Genomic DNA, 14,553 nt, shown 5'->3' with positions numbered 1-14,553 from the left:
TCTATGACCACTGTATGGCTTGTCAACCTGAGGATCTATGACCACTGTATGGCTTGTCAACCTGAGGATCTATGACCACTGTATGGCTTGTCAACCTGAGGATCCATGACCACTGTATGGCTTGTCAACCTGAGGATCTATGACCACTGTATGGCTTGTCAACCTGAGGATCTATGACCACTGTATGGCTTGTCAACCTGAGGATCCATGACCACTGTATGGCTTGTCAACCTGAGGATCTATGACCACTGTATGGCTTGTCAACTTGAGGATCTATGACCACTGTATGGCTTATCAACCTGAGGATCTATGACCACTGTATGGCTTGTCAACCTGAGGATCTATGACCACTGTATGGCTTGTCAACTTGAGGATCTATGACCACTGTATGGCTTGTCAACCTGAGGATCCATGACCACTGTATGGCTTGTCAACCTGAGGATCTATGACCACTGTATGGCTTGTCAACTTGAGGATCTATGACCACTGTATGGCTTATCAACCTGAGGATCTATGACCACTGTATGGCTTGTCAACCTGAGGATCTATGACCACTGTATGGCTTGTCAACTTGAGGATCTATGACCACTGTATGGCTTATCAACCTGAGGATCTATGACCACTGTATGGCTTGTCAACCTGAGGATCTATGACCACTGTATGGCTTGTCAACCTGAGGATCTATGACCACTGTATGGCTTGTCAACCTGAGGATCTATGACCACTGTATGGCTTGTCAACCTGAGGATCCATGACCACTGTATGGCTTGTCAACCTGAGGATCTATGACCACTGTATGGCTTGTCAACCTGAGGATCTATGACCACTGTATGGCTTGTCAACCTGAGGATCCATGACCACTGTATGGCTTGTCAACCTGAGGATCTATGACCACTGTATGGCTTGTCAACTTGAGGATCTATGACCACTGTATGGCTTATCAACCTGAGGATCTATGACCACTGTATGGCTTGTCAACCTGAGGATCTATGACCACTGTATGGCTTGTCAACCTGAGGATCTATGACCACTGTATGGCTTGTCAACCTGAGGATCTATGACCACTGTATGGATTGTCAAGCTGAGGATCTATGACCACTGTATGGCTTGTCAACCTGAGGATCTATGACCACTGTATGGCTTGTCAACCTGAGGATCCATGACCACTATATGGCTTGTCAACCTGGGGATCTATGACCACTGTATGGCTTGTCAACCTGAGGATCTATGACCACTGTATGGCTTGTCAACCTGAGGATCTATGACCACTGTATGGCTTATCAACCTGAGGATCTATGACCACTGTATGGCTTGTCAACCTGAGGATCTATGACCACTGTATGGCTTATCAACCTGAGGATCTATGACCACTGTATGGCTTGTCAACCTGAGGATCTATGACCACTGTATGGCTTGTCAACCTGAGGATCTATGACCACTGTATGGCTTGTCAACCTGAGGATCTATGACCACTGTATGGCTTGTCAACCTGAGGATCCATGACCTCTGTATGGCTTGTCAACCTGAGGATCTATGACCACTGTATGGCTTGTCAACCTGAGGATCTATGACCACTGTATGGCTTGTCAACCTGAGGATCCATGACCTCTGTATGGCTTGTCAACCTGAGGATCTATGACCACTGTATGGCTTGTCAACCTGAGGATCCATGACCTCTGTATGGCTTGTCAACCTGAGGATCTATGACCACTGTATGGCTTGTCAACCTGATGATCTATGACCACTGTATGGCTTGTCAACCTGAGGATCTATGACCACTGTATGGCTTGTCAACCTGAGGATCTATGACCACTGTATGGCTTGTCAACCTGAGGATCTATGACCACTGTATGGCTTGTCAACCTGAGGATCTATGACCACTGTATGGCTTGTCAACCTGAGGATCTATGACCACTGTATGGATTGTCAAGCTGAGGATCTATGACCACTGTATGGCTTGTCAACCTGAGGATCTATGACCACTGTATGGCTTGTCAACCTGAGGATCTATGACCACTGTATGGCTTGTCAACCTGAGGATCTATGACCACAGTATGGCTTGTCAACCTGAGGATCTATGACCACTCACTGTATGGCTTGTCAACCTGAGGATCTATGACCACTCACTGTATGGCTTGTCAACCTGAGGATCTATGACCTAGTGAAGATGCTCTGCTGGTCACTTGTAGTAATAACTAGTCATTTCATATAGACCTATGAGGTAATGTACTTACACAAATATGCCTTGTCACATGCTTTGTCATCCTGTCATCTGTTTTCACACAAATATACTTTGTCACACGCTTTGTCATCATGTCATCTGTTTTCACGCAAATAAGCCTCGTCATCTCTGTCAAATATCCTCATACTGGATGCATGAAGGACCTTATACAGTCTCCGATTCTCACTTCTTCTCTGATCTAAAACAGGATGTGGTAGATAGCGTTATAGCACCGTTAGTAGTTTACTCCTCTCTAAACAATGCCACAGAAACTCCACACTTCCACTGCTGCTTTATGATGACAACGACGTACCACAACTTGTAACTTGACATATTGGAAATGTATAACCTGAAGAGGCTTGATGTGAAAAGAGCCATTTCTCTCAGATTGTGATAAAAACATGATCCCCACCTGTAAAAATGATCTTGGTCAGGTGTCATATATTGGAAGTTTGTTTTGTGTTCTTCTCTCCTAGGTACACCAGAGATAGACACAGCGTGTGAGGCGTGTCCACAGGGCCTGTTCTCCAGCCGGTTGTCTGCCAGCGAGCCGTGTGTGCCTCACAGGAACTGCTCTGAGCTGGGCTTGAAGACCCTCCGACCGGGGACCCCGACCCAGAACACACTGTGTGAGAACGAGGCTGAAGGATCTGTCCTGGAGTGCTCCCATCACCACACACAGTGTCCCACTGGTGAGAATATACAGGATAATGGTGATATATGCCAGACTCTCTTATCCAAAGTGATTTAAAGTCATACGTTGTTTGTTTTTTTGTATGGGTGGCCCCAGCGGGAATCAAACCCACTGCCTTTGGCGCTGCCAACGCCATGCTCTACCTCCTGAGCCACACATGACCACAGCACACGCACCACGTAATGTCTATTAAAAAAGGAATGAGCATCCCTAATCCACAGCTCTGCACGACGACCCGCTCAGCTTCACACTGACTAAATGACCACAGTGTCTGAGTCATGTACTTCTACTAAGTATGTGAGTATGAATGGGACAGATGTGCAACAGAGGTTAATGAGGTTAACTCTACCTGAAACTGAAAGACTTGTTTTCACTCCCCAAGAAAATACCTAGGCTTGATCTCAGCAGGTAAACACTGGTTGAAACCCAGTTAATCACAGCTGCCTACAGCGTTTCACTTGAACAGCAGGTCAACATCATCCCACCAACTCCAGTAACTTCAGACGTCATCCCACTAACTCCAGTAACTCCAGACGTCATCCCACTAACTCCAGTAACTCCAGACGTCATCCCACTAACTCCAGACGTCATCCCACTAACTCCAGTAACTCCAGATGTCATCCCACTAACTCCAGATGTCATCCCACTAACTCCAGACGTCATCCCACTAACTCCAGTAACTCCAGACATCATCCCACTAACTCCAGTAACTCCAGACGTCATCCCACTAACTCCAGACGTCATCCCACTAACTTCCGTAACTCCAGACGTCATCCCACTAACTCCAGACGTCATCCCACTAACTCCAGACGTCATCCCACTAACTCCAGTAACTCCAGACGTCATCCCACTAACTCCAGTAACTCCAGACGTCATCCCACTAACTCCAGTAACTCCAGACGTCATCCCACTAACTCCAGTAACTCCAGACGTCATCCCACCAACTCCAGTAACTCCAGACGTCATCCCACTAACTCCAGTAACTCCAGACGTCATCCCACTAACTCCAGACGTCATCCCACTAACTCCAGACGTCATCCCACTAACTCCAGACATCATCCCACTAACTCCAGTAACTCCAGACATCATCCCACTAACTCCAGTAACTCCAGACGTCATCCCACTAACTCCAGACATCATCCCACTAACTCCAGTAACTCCAGACGTCATCCCACTAACTCCAGACGTCATCCCACTAACTTCCGTAACTCCAGACGTCATCCCACTAACTCCAGATATCACAGCATCCCACTAACTCCAGTAACTCCAGACGTCATCCCACTAACTCCAGTAACTCCAGACGTCATCCCACTAACTCCAGTAACTCCAGACGTCATCCCACTAACTGCAGTAACTCCAGACGTCATCCCACTAACTCCAGTAACTCCAGACGTCATCCCACTAACTGCAGTAACTCCAGACGTCATCCCACTAACTCCAGTAACTCCAGACGTCATCCCACTAACTGCAGTAACTCCAGACGTCATCCCACTAACTGCAGTAACTCCAGACGTCATCCCACTAACTCCAGTAACTCCAGACGTCATCCCACTAACTCCAGTAACTCCAGACGTCATCCCACTAACTGCAGTAACTCCAGACGTCATCCCACTAACTCCAGACGTCATCCCACTAACTGCAGTAACTCCAGACGTCATCCCACTAACTCCAGACGTCATCCCACTAACTCCAGACGTCATCCCACTAACTCCAGACGTCATCCCACTAACTCCAGACGTCATCCCACTAACTCCAGACGTCATCCCACTAACTCCAGACGTCATCCCACTAACTCCAGACGTCATCCCACTAACTCCAGACGTCATCCCACTAACTCCAGTAACTCCAGACGTCATCCCACTAACTCCAGTAACTCCAGACGTCATCCCACTAACTCTAGTAACTCCAGACGTCATCCCACTAACTCCAGTAACTCCAGACGTCATCCCACTAACTCCAGTAACTCCAGACGTCATCCCTCTAACTCCAGTAACTCCAGACGTCATCCCACTAACTCCAGTAACTCCAGACGTCATCCCACTAACTCCAGTAACTCCAGACGTCATCCCACTAACTCCAGACGTCATCCCACTAACTCCAGACATCATCCCACTAACTCCAGACATCATCCCACTAACTCCAGTAACTCCAGACATCATCCCACTAACTCCAGGAACTCCAGACGTCATCCCACTAACTCCAGACATCATCCCACTAACTCCAGTAACTCCAGACGTCATCCCACTAACTCCAGACGTCATCCCACTAACTTCCGTAACTCCAGACGTCATCCCACTAACTCCAGATATCACAGCATCCCACTAACTCCAGTAACTCCAGACGTCATCCCACTAACTCCAGTAACTCCAGACGTCATCCCACTAACTCCAGTAACTCCAGACGTCATCCCACTAACTGCAGTAACTCCAGACGTCATCCCACTAACTCCAGTAACTCCAGACGTCATCCCACTAACTCCAGTAACTCCAGACGTCATCCCACTAACTGCAGTAACTCCAGACGTCATCCCACTAACTGCAGTAACTCCAGACGTCATCCCACTAACTCCAGTAACTCCAGACATCATCCCACTAACTCCAGTAACTCCAGACGTCATCCCACTAACTGCAGTAACTCCAGACGTCATCCCACTAACTCCAGACGTCATCCCACTAACTCCAGTAACTCCAGACGTCATCCCACTAACTCCAGTAACTCCAGACGTCATCCCACTAACTCCAGACGTCATCCCACTAACTCCAGTAACTCCAGACGTCATCCCACTAACTCCAGTAATTCCAGACAGTTTCTTCTTGATCAGATGGTCTGGGGGCCGGAACACAATTACAGATAATTTGTAGACTGCAAATTGACCGCAAGAAGCCCAAACATATATAATATTTGACTAATACATAATAATTTCAAACCTTGCATACATTTGTATAGGGTGGCTCACAACCCATAGGGCGGCTCACATCCCATAGGGCGGCTCACATCCCATAGGGCGGCTCACATCCCATAGGGCGGCTCACATCCCATAGGGCGGCTCACAACACAAAGGGCGGCCTACAACCCATAGGGCGCCTCACAACCCATAGGGCGGCTCACAACCCATAGGGCGGCTCACATCCCATAGGGCGCCTCACATCCCATAGGGCGCCTCACATCCCATAGGGCGGCTCACATCCCATAGGGCACTTCACATCCCATAGGGCGGCTCACAAATGGCCCATCGTCGTCCCGGTTAGGGTTTGCCCGGTGTAGGCCGTCATTGTAAATAGGAATTTGTTATTTTCTGACTTGCCAAGTTAAATAAAGGTTAAATAAAATAAGAAGTTTACGATCACTTGTCTTTCTAGTATACGTGGGAATACTTGGGAACAGATTTCCTAAATTAAAATCAATTGGAGCTGATTTGTGGTGTTTTACAGTCTTTTATGCCCAACCATGAAAAACATGTTTGTTTTTTTGCTCACAGGCCGCCAGTTTGGGTCTTGCTCAGGCTGAAACCATGAAGAATGCTGCTGAGAACACACACACACACACACACACACACACACACACACACACACACACACACACACACACACACACACACCACAGAACCACAACACATTAGACTGAGCCTGATGAGTCTCCCAGGAGACCGAACACAGTACTGAGTTCTCATTCTAGAACCTGAACGATGCACACAGAACACCTGTCTTCCATCACACCATCTCTGCTGTGTGATGTAACACAATGAGCCGTGTCAGGGGGAGGTTGACTTCCATGAGAATCAACTCTTCACATGAAACTGAGTTCCTATAGGATGACTAACAACTCTCAGAGTAGAACACCCAGAACTGTTACTTTCCCTGGGGACTGACGCTCTCCTTAACAATTCATTCAGGATTTGTTTTCGTAGGATACGACACACATACAATTACAATGATTCATTCCTTATATTTCTATGGTGACACCACAGATCGTTTGCAAAGAATTAGAAAATAGTAAAAAGTAAAAATGTCAAATTGAGAGGAAATACGTCAGACCTGCTGTAAGTCAGACCTGCTGTAAGTCAGACCTGCTCTAAGTCAGACCTGCTGTAAATCAGACCTGCTGTAAATCAGACCTGCTCTAAGTCAGACCTGCTGTAAGTCAGACCTGCTGTAAGTCAGACCTGCTGTAAGTCAGACCTGCTGTAAGTCAGACCTGCTGTAAATCAGACCTGCTGTAAATCAGACCTGCTGTAAGTCAGACCTGCTGTAAGTCAGACCTGCTGTAAGTCAGACCTGCTGTAAATCAGACCTACTGTAAATCAGACCTGCTGTAAATCAGACCTGCTCTAAGTCAGACCTGCTGTAAATCAGACCTACTGTAAATCAGACCTGCTGTAAGTCAGACCTGCTGTAAATCAGACCTGCTGTAAGTCAGATCTGCTGTAAATCACACCTGCTGTAAGTCAGACCTGTAAATCACACCTGCTGTAAGTCAGACCTGCTGTAAGTCAGACCTGCTGTAAGTCAGACCTGCTGTAAGTCAGACCTGCTGTAAATCAGACCTGCTGTAAGTTGGGTGGTCCTTTGCATGGGGTGATGTAAGTTTCCTTCAACAATCAGTCTTCCAGATAGATGACACAGGAACCTTGGTATTAAACTCTTTAGTAATAAAATGTAATTGCAGACAGAGATTCACATACAGAGTACCTCAGTAGTCCATCGTAACGATCTGTGTGGAGAAACAGGAGACAACGCTCTTTATACAATCTACCGTCGTATCATATCATAACATTGTTGCATTGGATTAGAAACAAAGTATCTAAGATGAGAAAAACCGGTCTAGACTGTGGTTTCTCTCTACTATCTCGTCCTTGAGGCTGTGTGACTATCAGCAGGTGCAGACGATTCTCATCCTGAGAACTTGAAGCAGTACATCTCCATTTACCCAGTACTTTTCCATCATTGCACATTGCAGGTATACAAAGGTTATGACATAAATACAGTAATCATGGCGTCAGTGTAGCCCCACACCCGACCACCAGGGTAACCCCCAACCAAGTCAGCCCTGCTGTAGGTCAGACCTGCATCCCAAAATGGCACCCTATTACCTATATAGTGCACTACTTTTGACCAGAGCCCTATTGGCCCTGGACACCCCTAACAGAGCCCTAGTGGCCCTGGTCAAAAGTAGTGCACTATAAAGGAAATGCGATGCACTTTAGAAGTCAACTACAGACTTAGGAACGAAGCCAGAAGTACATAAGGAGGAAGGAGGAGAGGCTGTGAGGGAAATGAGTGTGTCGCCGCTGGGATGGAACAAAGAAGTGAGAGGAAGTGATGTTTTCATTATCTGGTCTGGTAATGACTGGATACCCTCCATTACACACACACACACACACACACACACACACACACACACACACCACATCAGAGTGAGCCTGATGAGTCTCCCAGGAGACCCAAACACAGTATTGAGTTCTAGAACCAGAACGATGCACACACACACACAGAACACCTTTGTTCCATCACAGCAGGTCTGCTGTGTGACGTATCACAGTGAGCCGTATTAGGGGGGAGGTTGAGGTCTTCATGTGAACTGGTGCTCATCATCTAGTGATTTGATATCTGTTCAATAGAATAAATGAATGTTTATTTGATAGAACCTGAAACAGAAAGGCTGTTTCTGGAATAGGAAACAGTTATGGTCCCAATAGAGTAAATCTAACACATCTGTCTCTTCACACAGAATCAATCAACATCTCAATGTATCGGAAAGAAAACATGATGTAACGTCAGTGTCCTCTCTCTCTCTCCCTCTCTGTCTCAGACGTGTCGCTGTGTGAGGAGGCCATCTTCCAGTCTCTGGCGTCTCTCCGTCTGTCCTCCGTCCCCCTGGAGAGTCTCCTGGAGAGCCTGCCTGGGAAGAGGGTGGACAGGAAGAGTCTGGAGAAGCTTAAGAAGGCCTGCTCCCCCCAGCAGCAGATACTACTCCTGTTGAGACTCTGGAGAGAACAGAACAAAGACCAGGTTAAACTCTACGGAATCATTCAAGGTCAGTAGGATCCGTTTAGTAGAGCGCTGCTATTGGCTGCTGCATATGAGTTCTAAAGACTGTTATCCAATGAGAGGGTCCTGTTATGTCCTGGGCTCATCATATCTATTATCCAATGACAGGGTCCTGTTATGTCCTGGGCTCATCATATCTATTATCTAGTGAGAGGGCCGTGTTATGTCCTGGGCTCATCATATCTATTATCTAGTGAGAGGGTCCTGTTATGTCCTGGGCTCATCATATCTATTATCCAATGAGAGGGTCCTGTTATGTCCTGGACTCATCATATCTATTATCCAATGAGAGGGTCCTGTTATGTCCTGGGCTCATCATATCTATTATCCAATGAGAGGGTCCTGTTATGTCCTGGGCTCATCATATCTATTATCCAATGAGAGGGTCCTGTTATGTCCTGTTATGTCCTGGGCTCATCATATCTATTATCTAGTGAGAGGGTCCTGTTATGTCCTGGGCTCATCATATCTATTATCCAATGAGAGGGTCCTGTTATGTCCTGGGCTCATCATATCTATTATCCAGTGAACCACTGTGAGTGGAAGGTGTCCAGGTTAGGGGTGTCCAGGTTAGGGGTGTCCAGGTTAGGGGTGTCCAGGTTAGGGGTGTCCAGGTTAGGGCTGTCCAGGTTAGGGGTGTCCAGGTTAGGGGTGTCCAGGTTAAGGGTGTCCAGGTTAGGGGTGTCCAGGTTAGGGGTGTCCAGGTTAGGGGTGTCCAGGTTAGGGGTGTCCAGGTTAAGGGTGTCCAGGTTAGGGGTGTCCAGGTTAAGGGTGTCCAGGTTAGGGGTGTCCAGGTTAGGGGTGTCCAGGTTAGGGGTGTCCAGGTTAGGGCTGTCCAGGTTAGGGGTGTCCAGGTTAGGGCTGTCCAGGTTAGGGGTGTCCAGGTTAGGGGTGTCCAGGTTAGGGCTGTCCAGGTTAAGGGTGTCCAGGTTAGGGGTGTCCAGGTTAGGGGTGTCCAGGTTAGGGGTGTCCAGGTTAAGGGTGTCCAGGTTAGGGGTGTCCAGGTTAAGGGTGTCCAGGTTAGGGGTGTCCAGGTTAGGGGTGTCCAGGTTAGGGGTGTCCAGGTTAGGGCTGTCCAGGTTAGGGGTGTCCAGGTTAGGGCTGTCCAGGTTAGGGGTGTCCAGGTTAGGGGTGTCCAGGTTAGGGCTGTCCAGGTTAAGGGTGTCCAGGTTAGGGGTGTCCAGGTTAGGGGTGTACAGGTTAGGGGTGTCCAGGTTAAGGGTGTCCAGGTTAAGGGTGTCCAGGTTAGGGCTGTCCAGGTTAGGGGTGTCCAGGTTAGGGCTGTCCAGGTTAAGGCTGGTATTTTAGATGATGGTTATTGGTCAGCCAAATGACCGCAGTCACCGTAATAACCGTTGGAATAGCAACAACAACAAAGACAATACAAATGGGGGGGGGGGGGGCGTTGCCTAGGCAACCAACGACTTGTCTGCTACAGCACCTTGCTTCTTTCAGCCTGGAGCAACAACGTTTCATCACACTGTAGAGTCCAGGTTATAGCAGAGACTGACTCAACCACACGAGTTCCCAGCCATCCCGTCTTCAGTCAGCTGGTGTACAGGTTAGGGGTTATAGCAGAGACTGACTCAACCACACGAGTTCCCAGCCATCCCGTCTTCAGTCAGCTGTTTGTTCTACAAATTAGTTTTTAAATTTCCCTGATGTTCTTCATCCATAACCGTTGGTTACGTGGTTATACGATAATTGTGGCAGCCCTAATCCAGCTGTCTTAAGAGTAGTATCATGACTAACCTTTCTCCATTATCCTTTCCCTCCACTGTGAGTGGAAGGTGTCCAGGTGTCTAAGAGTAGTATCATGACTAACCTTTCTCCATTATCCTTTCCCTCCACTGTGAGCGTAAGGTGTCCAGGTGTCTTACAGTAGTATCAGTTTAACCTGAGTTCCTCCTCTACCCTGTTATCTCAGGTGTGAACCACTGTGAGCAGAAGGTGTCCAGGTGTCTTACAGTAGTATCAATTTAACCTGAGTTCCTCCTCTACCCTGTTATCTCAGGTGTGAACCACTGTGAGCAGAAGGTGTCCAGGTGTCTTACAGTAGTATCAGTTTAACCTGAGTTCCTCCTCTACCCTGTTATCTCAGGTGTGAACCACTGTGAGCAGAAGGTGTCCAGGTGTCTTACAGTAGTATCAGTTTAACCTGAGTTCCTCCTCTACCCTGTTATCTCAGGTGTGAACCACTGTGAGCAGAAGGTGTCCAGGTGTCTTACAGTAGTATCAGTTTAACCTGAGTTCCTCCTCTACCCTGTTATCTCAGGTGTGAACCACTGTGAGCAGAAGGTGTCCAGGTGTCTTACAGTAGTATCAGTTTAACCTGAGTTCCCTCCTCTACCCTGTTGTCTCAGGTGTGAACCACTGTGAGCGTAAGGTGTCCAGGTGTCTTACAGTAGTATCAGTTTAACCTGAGTTCCTCCCTCTACCCTGTTGTCTCAGGTGTGAACCACTGTGCGCGTAAGGTGTCCAGGTGTCTTACAGTAGTATCAGTTTAACCTGAGTTCCCTCCTCTACCCTGTTATCTCAGGTGTGAACCACTGTGAGCAGAAGGTGTCCAGGTGTCTTACAGTAGTATCAGTTTAACCTGAGTTCCTCCTCTACCCTGTTATCTCAGGTGTGAACCACTGTGAGCGTAAGGAGTCCAGGTGTCTTACAGTAGTATCAGTTTAACCTGAGTTCCTCCTCTACCCTGTTATCTCAGGTGTGAACCACTGTGAGCGTAAGGTGTCCAGGTGTCTTACAGTAGTATCAGTTTAACCTGAGTTCCTCCTCTACCCTGTTATCTCAGGTGTGAACCACTGTGAGCGTAAGGAGTCCAGGTGTCTTACAGTAGTATCAGTTTAACCTGAGTTCCTCCTCTACCCTGTTATCTCAGGTGTGAACCACTGTGAGCAGAAGGTGTACAGGTGTCTTACAGTAGTATCAGTTTAACCTGAGTTCCTCCTCTACCCTGTTATCTCAGGTGTGAACCACTGTGAGCGTAAGGTGTCCAGGTGTCTTACAGTAGTATCAGTTTAACCTGAGTTCCCTCCTCTACCCTGTTATCTCAGGTGTGAACCACTGTGAGCGTAAGGTGTCCAGGTGTCTTACAGTAGTATCAGTTTAACCTGAGTTCCCTCCTCTACCCTGTTATCTCAGGTGTGAACCACTGTGAGCGTAAGGTGTCCAGGTGTCTTACAGTAGTATCAGTTTAACCTGAGTTCCTCCCTCTACCCTGTTGTCTCAGGTGTGAACCACTGTGAGCGTAAGGTGTCCAGGTGTGCGGGTTTGAAGAACCTGACCCTGGGTGACCTGATGATGGTGATGAAGAGTCTCCCAGGGGTCCGGGCCCACGAGGAAGACATCAGGGCCGTGGTCTCCTCATGCCGCTCCCAGCAGTACCTCCTGCAGCTCCTTCACCTTTGGAAGAACCAGAACAAGGACCTGGACATCAATAAGGTAGTGGTCCGCCACCACCGTGCACATTAACACGCCTGCCTTAATCTAGACCAATTATCACTGTGTGGACATTCCTCTTTGTTCCTTTTCTACGTACCAACAACAACAAGATGAGATTATCCCATTAGAAGTGTGTTGGGTTTCCTTTGATGAGAGCACCGCAACGGAGAAGACGGAGTAACTGTCTTGATCACTTTGTGTTCTCCTTGATCGTTAAAACAATAAAGTATGTGTATTTATTTGTTTAAATGGTCAAAATAAAAACTAATCTATGAATCCATCAATGAAAGGGTCTGACTCACAGCCTGAGCCGGCTCCGGCAGCAGGGGGCACCACGCCCGCTCCTCAGGAGCATCAAGAAGATCAACCGGATCATCTCCACCTCCTCCATACACAAGATGTACGAGAAGATGTTCCTCAACATGATCGAGGACGGGACCTGCTTCAACACCAAACCCTACAACCAATAGGAGAAATGGGGCGGGTCTAAGGTGGGGGGAGGGGGAGGGGCAGAACTGGGTTTCAAATACTTTAAACATTTAGAATTTGTTAGTCTGCCTAGAGTGTCAGATGGATGGGGTTTGGCGTTTTGTGGTGTTTCTATTGGTTTATTGCTCCAGACAAGCTCAATCAGGGTCAGATAAAGGTTGTAAATTCATGTTTAAAGTATTTGCCACCCAGGTCTGATGGGGGTGGATCCTAACGTCCACTTACGTCAAATTTTCACTTGGTCTCCCATTGATATCAATGCATGACTAAGTCAAAAAATTCAATTTAAATGTAAATTAGGATTAGTCATTAACTGTGTGAAAACCAGGGTTGGGGTCAATTTAGTGGAAATTCAATTCATGAGGATTTTTTATTTCTGTTTGTGAATTTGAATTTGAATTCACTTGCTGAATTGACTGAATTAAAAATGGAATTGATTCCAACCTTAGCGAAAAGAGAAAACTATTTAAAATGTGTATATAGTCTGGTGTTTTTAAGGTGAGGTAGAGGGGTGATAGGGAAGGGGGTGGTGATAGGGAAGAGGGTGGTGATAGGGAAGGGGGTGGTGATAGGGAAGGGGGTGGTGATAGGGAAGGGGGGGGTGATAGGGAAGGGGGGGTCGTCTTGCTTTTTCACTGTTTTAAAAGGAGGAGATTTATTTCATAATGAAATGTTTCCTCCTGTGTGCGTTCCAAATGGAACCCTATTCCCTATATAGTGCACTACTACCCAATGGGCCCTGGTCAAAAGTAGTGCACTATATAGGGAATAGGGTGCCATTCCCCCCCCCCGCGCTGTTCTGTGTGGACTGCTGACATCCAAAGCTCTATTGACACTGTCAAAACATTTCAAACATGGTCAGCTTTTATGAATGTACAAAGGAGTGCAATTTGTTTTATTAAAATGTCATTTTTCTTACCGAATTTGTTTGTAAAAGCTTATTTTTATTTCTCTATTAAAATAAAATTGTATTCTGAATGCTGCAGGTTTGAATGTTGTTTGTTTGTAGCTGAAGGGATTTGTTTTGGAAATCATTTTTGTATAAAATATTTTAAGTATTTAAATAATACTTTATTTGGGATGTTTTTGGTTTGGACCAGCCCTTTTCAAGTCCTTCACATTTGTAAACATTATGTCGAATTATCTGATTAAAATCCATTTGATAAAATTGTTGTATGTTTTTTTATTTTTTTAAATGACAAGTGTTATGTATTGTTTTGATTTCCCCTCACATTAGTGTGAATGTTGAACCCTGGTGTCGTTACTCTCCTTGGCAGTAACCTGTGCCTGACGGAATGGTTTCTGATACACACCACTCCTCCTATTGACTCAGTCTTGTTACGGGCGTTTCAATCTCCTAACAATTTGCTTATTAAGAAACAGGAAATAGCTTCCTCATTACACTTACTCAATAAGGACGTGGTATTCCTTCCTTGGTAATATAGTGTTTATGTGAAACTTCAGTGTACGGCTGACATGTCCACACTGTCCTGTTCTATGAAATGACTTGACTCATCTTTACTCTCCTGCAAAATTAGTATGTGAAGGTTATTCACTGTGTCATTCTGTCTCCTGGAAGGTTCTTCACTGTGTCATTCTGTCTCCTGGAAGGTTCTTCACTGTGTCATTCTGTCTCCTGGAAGGTTATTCAC

General features: G+C 46.7%; 1 protein-coding gene across 1 annotated transcript in view; it reads left to right on the top strand.

Moving 5' to 3' along the window:
- LOC149984765 (tumor necrosis factor receptor superfamily member 11B-like) overlaps nucleotides 1-13,822 on the top strand; it is a 38,617-nt gene extending 24,795 nt beyond the window's left edge. Inside the window, exons 3-6 of the mRNA XM_090186097.1 lie at nucleotides 2,698-2,913; nucleotides 8,724-8,948; nucleotides 12,201-12,412; nucleotides 12,703-13,822. Coding sequence (XP_090042223.1) covers nucleotides 2,698-2,913; nucleotides 8,724-8,948; nucleotides 12,201-12,412; nucleotides 12,703-12,882 — 833 coding nt within the window. The 3' untranslated portion in view covers nucleotides 12,883-13,822. The remainder of the gene's footprint in view (nucleotides 1-2,697; nucleotides 2,914-8,723; nucleotides 8,949-12,200; nucleotides 12,413-12,702) is intronic.
- Nucleotides 13,823-14,553: the final 731 nt, after the last annotated feature.

This window comes from Oncorhynchus mykiss, chromosome 2, assembly GCF_057628025.1.
Source record: "Oncorhynchus mykiss isolate SJ-2025 chromosome 2, ASM5762802v1, whole genome shotgun sequence".
Taxonomy (NCBI): domain Eukaryota; kingdom Metazoa; phylum Chordata; class Actinopteri; order Salmoniformes; family Salmonidae; genus Oncorhynchus; species Oncorhynchus mykiss.
Note: the sequence above shows the minus strand (reverse complement) of the source record. Positions and strands in the feature narration are given on the sequence as shown.